Below are 22,094 nucleotides of genomic sequence, written 5' to 3' on the forward strand. Positions count from 1 at the left end.
ATATTTGTATAAAACACAATACAGATTTGGTTGGTCCACAAGATTGCTCCCCAAACAATGTACTAAAATCTCCTTTAAAAAAGGGGGGGGGGCTCTCCAGTTTTTACAAATTACTCATATTTAAAATAAGTATATGTGTATATATTTTTTCTATCATTTTCTTTTAAAGACATATATGGTTGGTTAAGGAAGGCATCAGCAGACTTTTTTTTGCACAGATTAGTAAATATTTTTGGCTTATGGGTCATATAACTGTTCGTGTCTCATATTTTTCTTTTTCCTTTTTCTTAGTAACTCTTTAAAAATGCAAAATATTTGATCTTAAAAAAAATGCAAAAAACATTCTTAGCTTGTGGGTCCTACAAAAACAGGCCAGGAGCCAGATTTGGTGTGGGAGCCATATTTTTGCCTGAGAGCCATATTTTGCCCACCTCTGACTTAAAGCAAAAAGTACAACATCGCATTGTTGAGTTTATAACATTTATAGATGTAACAAAGTGATAACAATAGCAAAAATGACCAACCTTTCCAATTTGCCCAGGACTGAGGGAGTTGCCCAGACACAGAACTTTCAGTGCTAAAACTAGGAAATAAAACTTATCAGGAGATAAGCTGATCACTCTAATTATAGCACAAAGGCTAGGAGAAGTAAAGGGAACTAGATGGTTGCAAAATTCCTGTATTTTTCCTGAACTAATCCAATATTGCCTCTAGACTGTGATAAGTTAGAGCTGCATAACGTAATTCCTAGAGCAATCACACACACACACACACACACACACACACACACAAAAGCAAACAAATAAAGGTAAAAGGCCAAAAGAGAAATTAAAACATAGTACCAATAACATGTAATTACGACAAAAGAGGGAGAACAAGAGAAACAGAAGAATAAAAAGCTGATGAGACAGAAAACAAACAGCAAAAAACAAAATTAAATCCAAACATATAAGTTACATCATATGTGAATGGATTAATTCTCCAATCAAAGAGCAGACATTGTCAGATGGATAACAAAGCAAAACCAACACTAAGCTGTTTACTTTAAATACAAAGAAACACACTTTAAATACAAAGACACTAACAGGTTAAAGGGAAAAAGTAAGAAAAAAGATACACCACCGTAAGATAATAGAAAAAATATATTGGTCTACCCCACCCTGCCTTACCAGTTCCTGGCAGGGAGCTTCTAAAACCCTCGTAATTTCCTAAGTGATAAGAACATTAGGAACATGTTTTGTTCTAATATTTGGTCATTGATCCCAGTTCCTAATACAGAGTTCCTAAATCCCTTGGAATTTCCTGGGTGATAGAGTGTCTTTTGTTCTAATGAGGTGAAAGACCAAGCCATGATTAGAAATTTGGAATTAGAAATTTGGAATTTTCAGCCCAACCCCCAATTCTCCAGATGGAGTCAATGATCCATCATGTCTATGTGATGAAGCCTCCATAAAAATCCCAAAAGTACGGGGTTCAGAGATCTTCCAGTTTGGTCAACATATCTAAGTACTGGGAGAGTGATACATCCTAACTCTATGGGGATAAAAGTTCCTGTGCTCAGGCCCCTCCTAGACCTTGCCCTATTTATCTCTTCATCTGGCTGTTCTTCTGTATCCTTTATCATATCCTTTATTACACAGTGTTTCCCTGAGTTTTGTGAGCTGGTCTAGGAAATAATCTAATCCAAGGGGGTGGAGGTCATAGGAACCTCTGATTTGTAGCCAAGTCGGACAGAAGTTGTGGATAACCTGGGGACCGAATACTTGCAACTCCAGGTAGATAGTATCAGAACTGAGTTAAACTGTAGGACATCCAGCTGGTGTCACAGAGAATTGCTTAGTGTAGGAAAAACCCCTACACATCTGCTGTCAGAAGTGTTGTGAGTGTGGTAGTAACGGGAGAGTAAAGGAGAGGAAGAAGTGAGTTTTTCCTACTCAACCATGCGAACAACAAGTATAAGAAGGTTAAACTGGCTGCAATAAAATCAGACAAAGCAAATTTCAAGGTAAGCAGCATTTACTGGAGACAAAGAGAGACATTTAATAACAGAAAGGTCAAAACATTAGGAAGATACAAAATTATAAATGTATAAGTGCTTAATGGTAGAGCTTCAAAATATATGAAACAAACATGGGGAGAACTAAAAAGAGAAGCAGTCAAATCCACAATCATAACTGGATATTTCTAGCACACTTCTCTCAGTAATTTATAGAACTAGACGAAAAAAATTTAGCAAAGATATCTGCATAACAATATCAACCACCTTAACAAAATAGAGATTTATAGAATATTACACCCAACAGCAGAAAGAATGTATACTCCTTTTAAGTACACAAGGAACACTGAAAAAGGTGGACTATATAATGGGCCATAAAACAATTCTTACAGATTTTAAAAGACTGAAATCTTCAAGAGATGTCATATGACCACAAAAGAATTAAACTGAAAATCAATAAAAATAAGATATCTAGAAAACCCCAAATAACTGGAATTTACTCTTTAAAAACAACAACAACAACAACAAAAACCCCACAGGTCAAAGAAGAAATCAAAAGGGATATTAGAAAATATTATAAGCTAAATGATAATGAAAACCCAACATATCGAAACTTGTGGGATGTGGTTAGCCAGTGTCCAGAGATAAATTTGTAACTTTAAAAGCTTATATTAGAAAAGAAAGGTCTAAAATTAATTTTCTTCATGAAGCTGGAAAAATAAGAGTAAATTAAAATCAAGTAGAAGGAAGGAAATAATAAGAGGAAATCAATGAAAAAGAAAACAGGCCATAGAGAAAAATCAAAATATTAGCAAATGGAATCCAACAATATATAAAAAACTAATCATACACCACAACCAAGAGGGATTTATCTCAGGTATGAAGGCTGGTTCAACACTCAAAAATCAAATAATGTAATCTATCACATCAACAGACTATAGAAAAATCACACAATCATATCAATATAGGCATACCTCTGAGATAGTGCAGATTTAGTTCTAGATTACTACAATAAAGTGAATATAACAATAAAGTGAGTTAAATGAATTTTTTGGTTTCCCAGTGCATATAAAAGTAATGCTTACACCATACTGTAGTTTAGTAAGTGTGTAATACCATTATGTCTACAAAAACAATGTATATACCTTAATTAAAAAATAATGCTGTTGGAAAAATGGCACTGATAGACTTGCTCAACACAGGGCTGCTGCAAACCTTCACTGTGTAAAAAATGCAGTATCTGCAAAGTATTGTACAATAAAGTGCAATAAACAAGGTATGTCTGTAGATGCAGAAAAAACATTTAACAAAAATCCAACACCCATTCATGATAAATGCTTTCCGTAAACAAGGAATAGAGGGGAACTTCCTCAACTTTATAGTAGATATCTACAGAAAACCTACAGGTAATATAATACTTAATGGTGGGAACCAAGAAGCATTCTTACTAAGATCAGGAACAAGACAAGGATGTCCCCTCTCACCACTCCTTTTCAACATCATACTGGAAGTCCCAGCTAATGCAATAAGACAAGAAAAGGAAATAAAGGGCATACTGATTACGAAGGAATAAATAAAATTGTCTTTTTTGCAGATGACACGATTGTCTATGTAGAAATCCAAATGAATCAACCAAAAATCTCTTGAAATAAGCTACTGTAACAAGATTACAGGACACAAGGTTAATGCAAAAAAGCCAACTGCCTTCCTATATCCCAGGAATAAACAAATGGAATTTGAAATTAAAAGCACAATACCATTTATAATTAGCATGGCAAAAAAATGCAATTCATTAAGTATAAACCTAATAAAATATGTACAGTAAGTCCCCTACGTACAAACCTTCAAGTTGCAAACTTTCAAAGACGTGAACGTGCATTCACATGTCCAATCATGTAAGTTAGTTCAACTGTCTGGCGTACATTGTCACGGGCGTGCATCCTCTACAAGTGGTTGTGCTTTTGTGTACTCTACAGTCCTGTATAGAGTACAGGAGTACAGGATCTTTATTTCAAGCCCAGGATGTGCAGAAGCAAGTGTAAAAGCAGCAGTGATGTAGCTGGTACTGCTAAGAAGCGCCAAGCAATAATGATGGAAACAAAAGTGAAAATAATTGAGAGTGGAGCGAGGCAGTAAGATGGTAAACGTTGCTCATTCTTATAACATGAATTGTTCAACCATCAATGATTCTAAAGAACAAGGACAAGATCATGGAACATGTGAAGTCTGCTGTGCCAGTGATGTCAACAGTAATATTGAAGAAGCATGGTAAAGTGATAGAGGAGATGCAGAAATTTCTCAGTGTGTGGATGCAGGATCTGCATCAGTGTCAAGTCCCACTCAGCTTAATGTTGATTCAAGAGAAAGCTAAAAGGCTTTATGAAAACTTGAAGAAGAAACACAGTGAAGAATCAGAGGGCACATCTTTTAATGTCAGCCATGACTGGTTTCATCAGTTCAAGGCTAGAACCAACCTTCACTGCACATAAAAGTGGTGAGGCAGCGAGTGCAGATACAGTAGCTGCCCAGGAACTTCCTGAAATGCTTTGAGAAATTATGGATGAAGGCGCATATTTACCCGAGGAGCTTTTTCACGTGGATGAGACAGGACTGTACTGGAAGAGGATGCCAGACCAAAGTTACATCAGTAAGAAGGAAAAGTTGATGCCAGGCTATAAAGCAACAAAGGATACACTAATTCTGTTGTTTGGTGGCAATGCTTCCGGCGATATGAAGCTGAAGCCTCTCTTAGTTTATCATTCAGAGAACCCAAGAGCCCTTAAAAACATAGCCAAGGGCTCTCTTCCTGTTGTGTGATAAGAGTATCCCCAAAGCCTGGCTTACACAGGCCATTTTCCACGACTGGTTTTTCCACCACTTTATCCAGGAGGTAGTGAAAGGTTGCTTGGAGAAGGACATCCCATTCAACATTCTTTTGCTGCTTGACAATGCTCCTGGCCAACCCCCATTCGTGGACAACTTTTATCCTAACGTCAAAGTAGTGCATCTGCCACTAAATACTATGTCGCTCACCCAACCTATGGACCAGGGAGTTATAGCAACTTTCAAGCAATATTATTTAGGTCACACTTTTTGTCAGGCGGTAAAGGCGAGTGACACGAATCAGGAACAACCTTGCAACAATTTTGGAAGGACTGTAACATCTACAAGGCCATAAAAAACATTAACTTTGCTTGGCATGAGGTTACGGTTATCATCATGAATGGGGTTTGGAAGAATCTTTGCCCACAGTTTGTTCACGATTTTCGTGGGTTTGAAAAGGTGGATGAGAGTCCAAAGAGGTCGAAGCTGGAGCGAGATCTGCAAGACGACGACTTCATTGAACTCCTTGCTGAGCAACACAAGGAGCTTCCTAATGAAGACCTGATGGAATTGGAGGCCGAGAGAAAGGATGAAGAGACACAAGAGGAAGAAGAAGTAACTGAAGAACCAAAGAGATTCACAATGCAGGAAACGGCAAGGGGATTTTATTTGAGGAGGCACTGTTAGTTTTTGAGGCACAGGACCCAAATGTAGAATGGTACACAAAGGTTGCAGCAGCCGTTCAGAATGCTATCCAGTGCTATTGTGTCATCTATGACAAGGAAAAAAGAGCTACTACCCAAACATCACCGGATCGTTTCTTCAAGAAGGTACATAGAATTGAATCCAGCAAAGAACCAGAACCTGTGCCATCACCGTCAGGCATGAGTGAAATTGCAGCTTGTCCTCCATCTCCTACTGCTTATAATCCTTCAGCTCTACCATCTCCTCCCTCCTCTCCCTCCTCCAGCCAGTAACTCTTCTCGCCTGTTCACTCAATACAAGCCCCTGTATGCCAGCTGTTGTACTGCACTACTGTACTTTTCAAGGTACTGTACTGTAAGATTTAAAATGTTTTCTTTATTTTTTGTGTTTGTTTTTTATGTATTACTGTGTGAAAAGTATTATCAACCTATTACAGTACAATACTATATAGCTGACTGTGTTAGTTGGGTACCTAGGCTAACTCTGTTGGACTTAATGAACAAATGAGACTTTTGAACGCACTCTTGGAACAGAACGCACTCTTGGAATGGAACTCGTTCATAGGTAGGGGACTTACTGTACAAGATCCATATTAGGAAAACTACAAAACTATAATGAACAAAATCAAAGAACTAAAATATATGGATATTCCATGTTCATGGATAAAGAGACTCAATATTGTCAAGATGTCAGTTCTTCCCAATTGATCTAAAGAGTCAATGAAATCCCAATCAAAAGCCCGTCATGTTACTTTGTGGATATCGACAAACAGATTCTAAACTTTACATGTAGAGACAAAAGACCCAGAATAGCCAACCAAATATGTAAGGAGAAGAACAAAGTTGGAGGCTTACTATAAAGCTACAGTAACTAAGATAGTGTGATACTGGTGAAAGAACAAATAAATCAATGGAACAGAAATAAAGGGCCTAGAAATAGACACACATAAATCAGTCAACTGAACTTTGACAAAGGAGCAAAGGCAATACAATGGATCAAAGATGGTCTTTTCAACAAATGGTGTTAGAACAACTAGACACCCACATGAAAACAACAACAAATGGAATCTAGACACAGATCTTACATCCTTCACAAAAATTAACTCAAAATGGATCACAGACCTAAATGTAAAACACAAAACTATAAACTAAAAGATAACATAAGAGAAAATCTAGATGACTTTGGGTTTGGTGATTACTTTTTACATATGACACCAAAGGCACAATCATGAAAGAAAGAACTGATAAGCTGGGTTTCATTAAAATTAAAATTTTCTGCTCTACAAAATATACTTTCAAGAAAATGAAAAGACCAAGCCACAGACTGGGAGAAAAGATTTGCAAGAGACATATCTGACAAAGGACTGCTATCCAAAATATACAAAAAACTCTTACAACTCAACAATAAGAAAAATAACCCAATTTTTTTTAAAGGGCCAAAGACCTTAAAAGACATGTCACCAAGAGCATTTAAGCATATGAAAAGATGCTCCACATCATATGTCATCAGGGAAATGCTAACTAAAACAATGAGATTCCCGTACACACTTATTAGAATGGCCAAAATCTGGAACACTGACAACGCCAAAGTCTGACAAGGATGTGAAGCAACAGGAACTCTCATTGCTGGTGGGAATGCAAAATGCCACAGACACTTTGGAAGACAGTTTGGCAGTTTCTTACATAACTAAACATACTGTTATCTTACAACCCAGCAATCTTGCTCCTTGATATTTACCTGAAAGAGTTGAAAACTTATATCCACACAAAAACCTGCACACAATGTTTACAACAGCTTAATTCATAATTGCCAAAACTTGGAAGAAACCAAGCTGTCCCTCTGTAGGTAAATGGATAAATAAACTGTGGAACTTCCAGAAAATGGAATATTATTCAGTGTTTAAAAAAAAGGCTATCCAGCCCTGAAAAGACATGGAGGAGGCTTAAATGTGTATTACTAAGTGAAAGAAGCCAATCTGAAAAGGTTACACACTGCATGATTCCAACTATACGACATTCTGGAAAAGGCAAAACTATGGAAATGGTAAAAAGGTCAGTGGTTCCCAGGGGGGAGGGGGAGGGAGGGATGAACAGGCAAAGCACAGAGGATTTTTAGGGCAGTGAGAATACTCAGTGATACTGTAATGGTGGACACATGTTTTGTCCACACATGGAATGTACAACACCAAGAGTGAAGCATAATGTAAACTATGGACTTCAGATGACAATGATGTGCCAATGTAGGGTTATCAATTTTAACAAATTTACCAGTCTGGTGGAGGATGTTGATATGGGGGAGGCTATGCATGTGTGGGGGCAGAGGGTATATGGGAAATCTCTGTACCCTCTTCTCAATTTTGTTGTGAACCTAAAACTGCTGTAAATAAATAAAGACTTATTGTGTGATCATTTCACAATATATACAAACATCAATTCATTATATTGTACACCTGAAACTAATATGCTATAACTAATACATAAAACTAATATAACATTATATCAATTATACCTTAATTTTTAAAATATTTTATTGAAGTATAGTTGATTTACAATGTTATGTTAATTTGTGCAGTACAGAAAAGTGATTCAGTTATACATATATGTATATTCTTTTTCATATTCTTTTCCATTATGGTTTATCACAGGATATTGAATATAGTTCCCTGTGCTACAGAAGGATCTTGTTGTTTATCCATTCTATACATACCAGTTTGCATCTGCTAATCCCAAACTCCCAATCCTTCCCTCCCCCAGCCCCCCTACCCCTTGGCAACTAAAAGTTTGTTTTCTATGTCTGTAAGTCTGTTTTTCTTTCGTAGATATGTATATTTGTGTTGTATTTTAGATTCCACATATAAGTGATGTCATATGGTATTTGTATTTCTCTTCTGACTTACTTCACTTAGTATGATAATCTCTAGGTCCATCCATGTTGCTGCAGATGGCATTATTTTATTCTTTTTTAGAATGAGTAATATTCCATGGTATATATATATACCACATCTTCTTTATCTGTCGATGGATACTTAGGTTGCTTCCATGTCTTGGCTATTGTAAATAGTGCTGCTATAAATGTAGGGGTGCATGTATCTTTTCAACTTATAGTTTTGTTTAGCTATATGCCCAGAAATGGGCTTGCTGGATCACATGGTAACTCTATTTTTAGTTTTTGAGGAACCTCCACACTGTTTTCTGTAGTGGCTGCACCAATTTACATTCCCAGCAACAGTTTAAGAGGGTTTCCTTTTCTTCACACCCTCTCCAGCATTTATTATTTGTATTATTTTTTTAGGTTAATTTGTGCTTTTATTTGCCAGTATAACTTAACTATGGTGGCCTGCAAACTTTTTTGATCAAAAAAAATTTTACATCACAATCCAACCAACACACACCATATAATATGTATACAAAAGTTTTGCCAAAAACTTCTACCCTGAGTGTTAATTCTTTTGAGACTTTTTTTCTTAAGCAGTTTTAGGTTTACAACAAAATTGACAGGAAGGTACAGAAATTCCCCCAAATACCCTCTCCCCTCACATGCATAGCCATTATCAACAGAGTGGCACCCTTTTTTTTTTTTAATACCAAGGATGAACTGCATTGACAGATAATCACCAAAGTCCACAGTTCACCTTAGGGTTCACTTTAATGAAGTGAATAGTGTTGCACATTCTATGGGTTTGGACAAAAGTATGATGACATATAGCCAGCATTATAATGTCATTCAAAGCATTTTCACTGCTCGTAAAAACTTCTGTACTCTGTGTATTCATCTCCCTCTCCCCGCAAACTCCTGGCAACCACTGATCTTTTTATTGTTTCCATAGTTTTGCCTTTTCCAGAATGGCATATAGAATCTATTTTTCTTTTTCTTTTCTTTCCTTGAAAAGAGAGGTTCAAAGCCTTTATGTCTATAAGACCACTCATGGCCCACCCATGTGTGGACCACATAGGCTCTAGGTGGCGAACTCCCCCACTAAATACTGTAGCTTTCCTTCCAGTATCGAGCCCTGCCCAGCAGCCACATGGAGGTGCAGGGGGACACGTGTTGGGTATTTGTTCACAGGAAGGCCACAAGTTTTGTGCCTCTTGTCACAATTAACCCAGATTCCTCTTGGGTTTGTTGTAAACAGAGAAGCCATTTCTTCAGGCCCTGTGCTCTGAGCACACCCCAGGTAGACTTTTTAATGATGGCCATTTGGACCATTGTGAGGTGGTACACTTCATTATAGTTTTGATTTGCATTTCTCTAATAATTAGCAATGATGAGCATCTTTTCATGTGCCTATTGGCCATCTGTATATCTTCTTTGGAGAAATGTCTATTTAGGTCTTCTGCCCATTTTTCAACTGTGTTTTTTGTTGTTGCTGTTATTGAGTTGTATGAGCTGTTTGTATATTTTGGAAATTGAGCCCTTGTCGGTCACATCATTTGCAAATATTTTCTCCTTAGTCATATATTAAATTTATAATAATGTATTTAATATATAATTATGCATATAATATATAACTATACCTTAATTTTAAAAATTGATGTATAGTTGATGTGCAATATTATATGCTACAGGTGTATAATACAGTGATACAAAATTTTTAAAGGTTATACTCCATTTATAGTTATTATAAAATATTGGCTATATTCCCTGTGTTGTACAATATATCCTTGTAGCTTATTTATACATGATAGTTTGGACTTCTTAATCCCTTACCCCTATATCACCCATCCCCCCCCTTCTTTCTCCCCACTGGTAACCACTCATTTAATTACACCTCAATTGTTTAAAAGTCTTTAAAATTAATCTTGGACAAAGAAGACAAGAATATACAATGTAGAAAAGACAGTCTCTTCTGCAAGTAGTGTTGGGAAAGCTGGACAGCTGCATGTAAATCAATGAAGTTAGAACACTCCCTCGCACCAAACACAAAAATAAACTCAAAATGGCTTAAAGACTTACATATAAGACATGACACCATAAGAAGAGAGCATAGGCAAAACATTCTCTGACATAAATCATAGCAACACTTTCTTAGATCAGTCTCCCAAGGCAATAGAAATAAAAGCAAAATAAACAAATGGGACCTAATCAAACTTATAAGCTTTTGCACAGAAAACCGTAAACAAAATGAAAAGATGACCTATAGAATGGGAAAAAATATTTGCAAATGATGTGACTGATAAGGGCTTAATTTCCAAAATATATAAACAGCTCTTACAGCTCAATATCAAAAAAAACAAACAACCCAATCAATAAATGGGCAGAAGACCTAACTAGACACTTCTCCAAAGAAGATATACAGATGGCCAATAGGCACCTGAAAAGATGCTCAGCATCACTAATTATTAGAGAAATGCAAATCAAAAGTACGAGATATCACCTCACACTGGTCAGTATAGCCATCATTAAAAAGTCTAGAAATAATAAATGCTGGAGGGCTTCCCTGGTGGCGCAGAGGTTAAGAATCCTCCTGCCAATGCAGGGGATGTGGGTTCGGGCCCTGGTCCAGGAAAATCCCACATACCACAGAGCGACTAAGCCCATGCACCACAGCTACTGAGCCTGTGCTCTAGAGCCCGCAAGCCACAACTACTGAAGCCCACGCACCAGAACTACTGAAGCCCATACACCTAGAGCCCGTGCTCCACAACAAGACAAGCCACCGCAATGAGAAGCCCGCACACTGCAACAAGGAGTAGCCCCCGCTCGCCGCAACTAGAGAAAGCCCGCGCATAGCAATGAAGACCCAACGCAGCCATAAATAAATAAATATATAAAAATAAATTTATTTAAAAATAAATAAATAAATAAAAATAAATGCTGGAGAGGGTGTGGAGAAAAGAGACCCCTCTTACACTGTTGATGGGAATGTAAATTGGTGCAGCCACTATGGAAAATAGTGTGGAGGTTCCTCAAAAACTAAAATAGAGTTACCATATGATCCAGCAATCCCACTTACGGGCATATACCTAGACAAAACTATTATTTGAAAAGATACATGCACTCCTATGTTTATAGCAGCACTATTTACAATAGCCAAGACATGGAAGCAACCTAAGTATCCATCAACAGATGAATGGATAAAAAGGATGTGATATATATACACACACACATATACATACACACACACCCTGGAATATTACTCATTCTAAAAAGGAATGAAATAATGCCATTTGCATCAACATGGATGGACCTAGAGATTATCATACTAAGTGAAGTCAGTCAGACAGAGAAAGACAAATACTATATGATATCACATATATGGAATCTTTAAAAATGATACAAAATGAAATTATTTACAAAACAGAAACAAACTCACAGACATAGAAAACAAACTTATGGTTACCAAAAGGGGGAGGGGGGATAAATTAGGAGTTTGGAATTAACAGATACACATTACTATATATAAAACAGATAAACAACAAGGACCTACCGTATAACACAGGGAACTATATTCAATATCTTTTAATAACATATAATGGAAAAAAATCTGAAAAAGGATATATATATGTATATGAATCACTTTGCTGTACCCCTGAAACTAACACAACACTGTAAATCAGCTATACTTCCGCTTTTTTTTAAAGTCTTTAAAAGAAGCCTGTGTATCCATGAGAAAAGAAAAACTAAACAAAACAGTATAGTGCTGGCATAACAGACATATAGATCAATGGAGCAGAACTGAGAGTCCAGAAATACACCCATCAATCTATTGTCAACTGACATTCAACAATGGTGCCAAGACCACTCAATGAGGAAAAAACAGTCTCTTCAACTAAAGGAGCTGGAACAGTGGGATATTCACATACAAAAGAATGAAGCTGAACCCTTACCTCACATCATATACAAAAATTAACTCAAAATGAATCAAGGAATATATATAACAACTAAAAGTATAAAACTCTTAGATGAGAAAATGGGTAAATCATTATAACCTTGGGTCTGGCAATAGTTTCTTAGTTATGACACCAAAAACACAAGCAACAAAAGAAAAAAATAGACATATTGGACTACATCAAAATGAAAAGCTTTTGTGCATCAAAGGGCACTATCAATGGGTTTTTGCAAATATTTGCAAATCATATATCTGATAAGGGTTTAGTACCCAGGATATACAAAACCTCTTAGAACTCAAACAATAAAAACAACGCAATTAACAACTCAAAAATAGGCAAAGAGGGACTTCCCTGATGGTCCAGTGGTTAAGAATCCGCCTTCCGGTGCAGGAGACGCAGGTTTGATAGTTGGTCGGGGAACTAAGATCCCACATGCTTCAGGGCAACTAAGCCCACCAGCACAACTACAGAGCCCACGTGCTCTGGAGCCCGCGGGCCACAATTAGAGAGAAAACTGTACCATAACAAAGAGCCCACGTGCAGCAACTAAGACCCAATGCAGCCAATAAATAAATAAAATATTTTTTTTAAAAAATGGGCAACAAACCTGAATAGATATTTCTCCAAGGAATATATATAAATGACAAAGAAGCACATGAAAAGATGTTTAATGCCTTTAATTATTAGGGAAATGCAAATCAAAACCACAATGATATCCCACTTCACATGCTCTAGGATGACTATTCTAATCACCCCCCCACAGGAGGAAGGGCTATTTGTCTCTTTTATTCACTGTTTTACTTCCTGAACTAGAACAGTCTCTGACACAGCATGTGCTTAATAAATATTTGTTGAATTAATTAATAACAAGCTCTAGGAAATTACATTCCAGAGGACCCTCCAGAACTAGGAAGATATCATCGTGTCCATTTTTCTCCTCCATCCTCCCAGCATGCTCTCCACTGAGAAACTGACAGGTTTGGTCATGGTTATAAAGAGCCAACAATGCAGCTTAAAGCTTTCAAACCTGAAAATTTTCTTTTCTTTTTTTTTTTTTGGTGTCAAACTATACTAATTCTTTTAAAAACAAAAAATAACAAGTGTGGGTGAGGATATGGGGAAATTAGAACCTTCATACAATGTTGGTGGGAATGTAAAATGCAACAACTCCTGTGGACAACAGTTTGACAATTCCTCAATAAGTTAAACACAGAATTACAATATGACCATGCAGCTCCACTCATGGGAATATAATAAATGAAGACAGATATTAAAACAAAAACTTGTGGGAGGTCCCTGGTGGTCTACTGGTTAGGAGTCAGCACTTTCACTGCCATGGCCTGGGTTCAATCCCTGGTTGGGGAACTGAGATCCCGCGAGCCACGCGGTATGGCCAATAAACAAAAATTGAGTAGTAAATAGAATATATTAAACACACACACACAAAAGAAAAACTTGTACGTGAATATTCATAGCAGTACTATTCACAATAACCAAAAGGTGGAAAACACCAAAATGTCCATCAACTAATGAATGGACTAACAAAATGTGGTACATCCACACAATGGAATGTCATTTGGGCATAAAAAGGAATGAAGTACTGATATATGATACAACATGGATAAGCTAAACAAAAGAAGTCAGATATCAAAGGACACATATTGCATGACTAGTCCATTGAAACAGGAAGCAAATTAGTAGTTACTAGGGGCTAGAGGGAGGGTGAATCAGGGAGTGACTGCTTAATGAAAACAGGTTCTCTTTTTGGAATGATGAAAATGTTCTGGAACTAGATAGTGGTGATGGCTGTACCACATTGTGAATGTATTAATCCCACTGAAGTATATATATATATATATATATATATACCTTAAAATGGTTTACATGGTGAATTTTATGTTTTTACCACAATAAAAAAACAATTGTATTCCTATATATAATTAATGAACATTGATAACATGAAAATTTTAAAACAATTCCAATTACAGTAGCATCCAAAAAATTAAATTCATAGAGATAAATTTAACAAAATATGTACAAAACCTGTACGCTGAAAACAATGCTGAGAGAAAGTAGAGACAGTAAATTTCTCTTGCTGAGAGAGGGCAAGTAAAAGGAAAGGTAATTATTTTGAAAAGAAATACACAATAAGGTCTGCATTTTGGCATGAAAGATGTCTTACAAATGGTTTTAATTGAGGGAGATTTAAATGAACTTCTCCTTTGTCTGGTTAAGAATAATCAAATATTATACATGTAGTAGTCACTAAAAAATTTTTTTTCATTGGATTATGTATGACACATTAATAAAGGGTTAACAAAACTCCATCATGAGAAAAAATACCTTTGGTCAATCTTCTATCACTCTGACCCTGTCAACTTGATAAAGATGGAATGGCAGCAGTGTTACTGTTACCAAAACGCAAGTCCATGTGCCCGACGCACAGAGGCCAAACTACCAAAACATTGGAGTTTGGAACAGAGAAAGGTTTATTGCAGGGCCATGCAAGGAGATGGGTGGCTCATGCCTTAAAAACCCCAAACTCCCTGAAAGCTTTCAGCAAAGCCCTCTTACAGGAAAGGTGAGGGAGGGGTACTGTTAGTTGTTGCAAACTTCTTGGTGTCAGATCCTTTGTCTGAAGTCAGGTCATGGTCCGGAAACGATGTTCCTGTAAATCTCTACCAAACAAATGTTACTCTCTATTCTGACAAGAAAAGGGAAGGTCCCAAGGCACGACTCTCACCCTCCGAGGTCCAGGCCTAGCTAAGAGAAGGGGGTGTCTCCAGGGGCACCGGTTTCCCTGCCCCAGAGCATTCGTCCAGCACCCAGTGTGGGTCTTCCCACCAGTGCCCAGGCCTGGCTGAAGAGGCAGATCTCAGTTGATGGCTCCCTCAGGACCTGGTCCCCAGACTCTGCCCAGCTGTCATCGCTTAAGGAGCCAGGCGCTCAGGACCCAACTGGCCCTCAGGCTCCTCAGGCCACCCAAACAGCGGGGGCCAGGTCCCGAAAACTGCGTCACATGCAGACTGCTGCTGCCATTGGGTCGCAGAGGCAGGTATGCGGGAGAGGTTCACCGTCCCCTCAAGGCCTGCGCCCGGCCAGTGGGCGGTCTTGGCAAGGGCTCTGGAGCCCTGCAGGACACAGCCCCCAACCTGTTTTCTGGGCCCCCCAACTCAGTCACTGGCTCGAGGCTGGGTGAGCTGGGGGGCCTGGTGAGAAGGCTGGGATCCGCCTCTTACCTCACTCTCCGCCTGACGACCACGGCACTGCTGACTGTTGGCTGAATGGGCCAACAAGGAACTCATTGACAGTTGCTCGTTTGGGGGAGGGGCCCACTGCGACGCAGACCAATGGCTGAATGGGGCCCACTGTAGCACCAACCAATGGCTGAGCAGGACCTCTAACGCTGCTCTAACCATACAGCATTAATGGTCTCCCGGTAACGTTGCCAGGTAACGGGGTGGGGGGAGTAACAGCGGGTAGCAAGGGCGGAGTGCTAAGAGCTCTGCACTGCCGGCTCTATTACATTACAAGGCGATATTGCCTAAGGTAAAAATGACCCCTTGTTGGCATCTGGACTGGAAGGCACCTGGTGAGAAGCCACAGCTTTGGGCTCCCTAAGTACAGTATAATCATGCCATTCTCTGCAAAACCTTGGAAGCGTAGCTCATGGGCTAAGAAACATGAAATTTCTAAGCCATCGTGGCTCTTGCAACCACCTGCATAGTTTTTTTTTATTTACACCTGGGCTGTCATTTGATGCTGTTCTGATGCTGTGCTGATCACATGCATTGTTTACTGTCATAGCTGAGTTCCCATTTTTAAAAAAATACTTATTTATTTCCCTTTTTTTTTTTTTTTTTGGCTGCGTCGGGTCTTAGTTGCAACACATGGGATCTTTGTTGAGGCATGCAGGATTTTCCATTATGGCGCACAGTCTCCCCGTGTTTCTCTCTAGTTGCGGCACGCGGGCTTCTCTCTAATTGTGACATGCGGGCTCTCTCGTTGAGGCGCCAGAGCTCAACAGTTGTGGCATGCGGGCTTAGCTGCCCCGCGGCATGAGGGATCTTAGTTCCCCGACCAGGGATCGAACCCTCGTCCCCTGCATGGGAAGGCGGATTCTTTACCACTGGACCACCAGGGAAGTCCCCATAGCTGAACCCTTTTAAGTTTGAATGTCTATCTGAACCCCAGGCCACTAGTGGTCATAAAGCCATTGCATGACCTAGTGAATTTAGTTTAGAAAGCAGATATTAAAAGTTCAAGAAACCACATAAAGTAAGAAAGGTAAATTCATCTTTTAAAAAGTTAATAAGAATATACAGCATATCAAGAGGAGAGCACCTAGAAAAACAGGACTTTAACGGAGACAGTATTTTAAAGTGTTCTACTAAAAATTAGACCAAATTAATGACTATTGGGGTTATGAAAATTATTAAAAAGCATAAAGATCACCAATTTACTTAAGTCTAAGAGGAAAACATCATTACACTGCAGGCCTTTCTGTCACATTCGCCCGCCCGCGTGCACCCGCCCCACCGGCCCGTGTGCCCGGTGCCCGGCCCCCGGCGCCCACCTGTTGGTCGCACTCGGGGCATGATTTGGTGGCCACCTTCACTTTCTTGGCTCGAGTTGCAGACATGCGCCGCGGCGGCGGCGGCGGCGGCGGCGGCGGCGGCGGCGGCGGCGGCGGCGGCGGCGGCGGCGGCGGCGGCGGCGGCGGCGGCGGCGGCGGCGGCGGCGGCGGCGGCGGCGGCGGCCCGGGCTCCGCCCCTCGTACTTCAGCAACCCAGCCTCCGCCCGTCTGTCCCCGCTGGCCAGAGTGAGGCTCTGAAGAGCGCGCGCGCGCGCGCGTGCGCGAGCTCGCGCGGAGCCTGCGTGCTGAGGGGGCGGGGCGCGGCGTGCGCGGGCTCCGAGGGACCGCGGAACACGCCCCCACCCGCGCTGCTCCGGTCCTCTAGGGCGTACCGATTCTCACGAGAGGAGACCGACTGGATCGTCCGGCGGGACGATGGACACGCCCTCTCTGGGCCAGACGAACGGCGTGGAGGCGTGGTTTGGCCGGGACTCGGCAGTAACGGGCGTCAGGTTCGACCAACGAATGCACAGACAGGGCGTGTCGTGGTGCTGAGCCCGCCCGCTCCCCCGGAGGAAGGAGAACGTGAGTGAAAAAGGCGATGGGGGGTAAAGCGCTTGGCACAGATCCTGCCGTTTGATAAACTTCAGTAAATGTTAGTGAGTCTAATCATTGAGGAATTGTAGTAGGGATTTTAAATATTAACGCCCTGGACCCAACGTTGGAGATTGAAAATTCATTTATTTAATAAATAGTAGCCTAAGGCCCACTATCGGGCAAATTAGAATAGAATGCAATGCCTGCCCTCAAGGAGCACAGACTAGCTGTTTAGACCAGTGCTACTTACTGTCCGTGATGAAAGACTAGGGTTTTTTTAAATTCATCATTTACTTTTAAGATAAAATATATTACTCCGGGACTTCCCTGGGCGCAGTGGTTAAGAATCCGCCTGCCTGGGGCTTCCCTGGTGGCGCATGGTTGAGAGTCCGCCTGCCGATGCGGGGAACACGGGTTCGTGCCCCGGTCCGGGAAGATCCCACATGCCGCGGAGCGGCTGGGACCGTGAGCCATGGCCGCAGAGCCTGCGCGTCCGGAGCCTGTGCTCCGCAACGGGAGAGGCCACAGCGGTGAGAGGCCCGCGTACCGCAAAAGAAAAAAAAAAAAAAGAATCCGCCTGCCAATGCAGGGGACACGGGTTCAATCCCTGGTCCGGGAAGATCCCACATGCCACGGAGCAACTAAGCCCCTGCGCCACAACTACTGAGCCTGCGCTCTAGAGCCCGTGAACCACAGCTACTGAAGCCCGCGAGCCACAACTACTGAAGCCCGTGCACCTAGAGTCCGTGCTCCGCAACAAGAGAAGCCACCGCAATGAGAAGCCCACGCACCACAGCGAAGGGTAGCCCCTGCTCGCTACAACTAGAGAAAGCCCGTGCACAGCAACGAAGACCCAACGCAGCCAAAGATAAATAAATTTATATATTAAAAAACACAATTGGAACAAAGATAACACAGAAAGTAATTTAAGAAATTACACTTTATTCTGACAGAATTTGCCCATCATCATTTATTACAGACAATGGCTGCTGCTCTGGTATCTGTTCTACAATTTTAAGGAAAGCAAAGGTATTAGTGAAATTTCTGTTCTACATATTAAAGCCTGTAAGCACACTTTGAATGAAAACAATGTATATAAATATTTAAAGCTTTCAGTGTGACAAATAAGATTGTTTCTTGTTTAGTCATTTATCTAAATCAGGTTGGATTGATAAAAGCGCCACTCGCAGGGAAAAATTTATGTCTAAACCATCTCTAAGTTCTCAAGGCAGGAAAACTATCTTATGGAGGTATGTTAATGGTGATGGAAGAGTAGATTTTAAAGCAATTTCAGTAAATTCGTGGTTCATTCGTAACCTTTATCCAAATGAACTGATGATATATTTTCAAAATTCATATTCAATCCTCATAAGTAGGTAGGTCTGACAATTTATCCCATATAGTAATGGTTAGAATTTAAAATGTCTTTCTTTTTCTTTTTTAATTAAATAATTATTTATTTATTTTTTGTCTGCATCAGGTCTTAGCTGCGGCACCCAGGCTTCTCTCTAGTCGTGGCACGCAGGCTCCAGAGTGCGCAGGCTCGGTAGTTGCGGTGTGTGGGCTCTGTAGTTGTGGCACACAGGCTCCAGAGCATGTGGGCTCTGTAGTTGCAGCATGCAGGCTCTCTAGTTATGGTGTGCAGGCTTAGTTACCTCGCAGCATGTGGGATCCTAGTTCCCCCATCAGGGATGGAACCTGCGTTCCCTGCAGTGGAAGGCAGATTCTTAACCACTGGATCACCAGGGAAGTCCCCTAAAATGTCTTTCAATGAAAGAAATTGATTCCAGATCCATGATTTTCCTATACGAGGATCTTCTTTTGAGGGAAAGTGCAATTCAAACTGTTCTATCACATTTGTAAAATATTTAATTATAATTTTCACAGGTGTGCAATGTCAAGTTCATTGTCTCTTTCATTGATAATTGTCAAAATATGAAATAACAATATGTAAAACTGTTCTTTCAACTTTCTAACTTAAATTTTTGTTCTTCTGTCTTACCTGCCATACGTTGCATTCCTTCCTTCCATTGATATATTAACATCCAAATATCCTTCACAAAATACTAGCAAACCAAATTTAGAAAACATATTGAAAGGTTTATACATCACAACCAAGTGAGATTTATTCTCAGAATTCTGGGATGTTCAACATACAAAACCATTCAGTGGAATAAACCACAGGAGTGACAGCAACAAAATGGTGAAATAGTTTTCTACCATCTTTCCTTCAAAGAACACTGGTTTTGACAACACCCACAAATGAGAGTATCTTTGTGGAATTCCAGGAGTCCAGTGGAGAAGTTCTAGCACATACTTGGAGCAAAAAGTAAATCCAAGATTGGACACGTTACAGAGGGCAAGAAAAGCAATTTTACTTCATTTGTGTCTTCCCTCCCAGAAGGCACACAGCTCAGTGGCAAAAGAGACCCCCTAGGCCTGGAATTTCTTCCACAGCAGCAAGTGAGTGTCTGAGTGAGTGCCCAGTTTCCCCAGCTGTGCAGGACACTGCCAAAGAGGCCCACTTCTTTCTCACCCCTTCCAGAATACTGAGGTAGGTTGCACAGCTGAGAATGGGGAGAGGCTGGGAGCACAGCAGGCAGGGCTTGGAATGCATCAAAGAGATACAAATCCTACTAACTGCTTTGCAGACTCCATTAGAGGGACCACCCACAAACTTCTGGAGGGGCCTTGCCAGCAGATCCCCCCAGCTGGCCCACAGGCATTCCCAACACTCCCCACACTTCACCCACATAACCTTCTGCCTTGTAACCAGCTCCCTGTGTGTGCCCCTCAGGTGGCAAGTACAAGCATTGGCAGAGAGCTTGTGAGCACACGCAGAAAGCTGGCCCAAGACTGTGAGAAAGCAAACAAACTTGAACATTCACTACCACCTTAGGAAAAGTAAAGCTGATGCTGTCAGCACAAGGTCTAGTTTGTTGGATTGAAAAAAGGCATACAAATCTTAAGAATCACCCCACCCCCCCGAAAAAAGGGAACAAGAAGTGTGGAGTGGGTATATCCATAGAAAAAGTCTGAGAAATTCTCAGAATCCCTAGCCAGGATGACAGAACTTGTCTCCCAAAGCCAGACAGTAAAGACTAGAGGTTACTGCTTCTTCAAATGCAAAGATAACAATGCAACTCTTCAAGGAACATATGAAAAATCAAGGAAATATGAAACCACCAAAGGAACATAATAATTTCCCAATAACCTACCTCACAAATATAGATCTATGGATTGAATGATAAAGAATTCAAAATAGATGCTTTAGGGAAACTCAGTGAGCTCCATGAAAACAAAGAAAGATAATTCAATGAAATCAGAAAAACAACACACAAACAAAATGAGAAGTTTAACAGAGACACAGAAATTACAAAAAAAAAAAAAAAAAGAACTAAAATTCTGGAACTGAAGAAAACAATGAATGGAATGAAAATTGTAATAGAGAATATTAACAGCTGACTTGAGAAAGCAAAAGAATGTATCTCAACTTGAAGACAGGTCACTTGAAATTATCTATTCGGAGGAGAACAAAGAAAAAAGAATGAAAAAGAGCAAAGGAAGACCACATGAATTATGGGATACCATCAAGCAAAAACAATTTCTGCACTATTGGAGTCCCAGAAGGAAAAGAGAGGGATAGGGAGCAGAAAGCTTATTTAAAGAAATAATGGCTGAGAACTTTCTAAATCCAGGGAGAAATATGGACAAGTGAGTTTGTGAAGGTCATATGTCCCCAAAGAGATTCAACCTGAAGAGATTTTCTGCAAACACATTGTAATAAAACTGTTTAAAATCAAAAAGAATAGTAGAAACAACAAGGAAAACAAAAAAAACCCCTCACATACAAGGTCTCTCTCAGCACAAACCTTGTAGTCCAGGAGAGAGTGAGATGGGATGATACAGTCAACATGCTGAAAGAAAAAAACTGCCAGCTGTCATTCAGAAATGAAGGAGAGATAAAGAATTTCCCAGACCAATAAAGCCTGTGGGAGTTAATTACCACTAGATCTGCCTTAAAGAAATGCTGACAGGAGTTCTTAAAACTGAAATGAGAGATGCTAACTGGTAACATGAAAAATATGAAAAGATAAAACACACTGGTAAAGGTAAGAATATAGTAAAATACAGAAAACTCTAATACAAGACTATGGTGGTGTACAAATCATTTAACTTTAATGTAAAGGTTAAAGACAAAAGTATTCTAATAGGGCTTCCCTGGTGGTGCAGTGGTTAAGAATATGCCTGCCAATGCAAGGGACATGGGTTCGAGCCCTGACCCAGGAAGATCCCACATTGTTGCGGAGCAACTAAGCCCATGCACCACAACTACTGAGCCTGAGCTCTAGAGCCTACAAGCCACAACCACTGAGCCCACGTGCCACAACTACTGAAGCCTGTGCTCCTAGAGCCTGTGTTCAGCAACAGGAGAAGCCACGACAATGAGAAGCCCGTGCACCACAATGAAGAGTAGCCCCCGCTCACCACAGCTAGAGAAAGCCCGCACACAGCAACAAAGACCCAACACAGCCAAAAATAAACAGATAAATAAATTTATTTATTT

General features: G+C 40.2%; 1 protein-coding gene and 1 non-coding gene across 2 annotated transcripts in view; both read right to left on the reverse strand.

The window, feature by feature from the left end:
* LOC149744628 (uncharacterized) overlaps positions 1-17,043 on the reverse strand; it is a 39,288-nt gene extending 22,245 nt beyond the window's left edge. The window contains exons 1-4 of the mRNA XM_089902470.1: positions 16,845-17,043; positions 15,594-15,765; positions 5,243-5,380; positions 525-710 (exon numbers count right to left, since the gene is read on the reverse strand). Coding sequence (XP_089758596.1) covers positions 525-710; positions 5,243-5,380; positions 15,594-15,765; positions 16,845-16,996 — 648 coding nt within the window. The 5' untranslated portion in view covers positions 16,997-17,043. The remainder of the gene's footprint in view (positions 1-524; positions 711-5,242; positions 5,381-15,593; positions 15,766-16,844) is intronic.
* LOC115802459 (small nucleolar RNA SNORA11) lies at positions 9,567-9,696 on the reverse strand. The gene has a single exon (XR_004022933.1). It is a non-coding gene; the product is annotated as a small nucleolar RNA SNORA11 (small nucleolar RNA).
* Positions 17,044-22,094: the final 5,051 nt, after the last annotated feature.

The sequence above is a fragment of the Delphinapterus leucas genome, chromosome 20 (assembly GCF_059928025.1).
Source record: "Delphinapterus leucas isolate spDelLeu-1000000601 "Yukka" chromosome 20, BTC_Dleu_Yukka2, whole genome shotgun sequence".
Taxonomy (NCBI): Eukaryota; Metazoa; Chordata; class Mammalia; order Artiodactyla; family Monodontidae; genus Delphinapterus; species Delphinapterus leucas.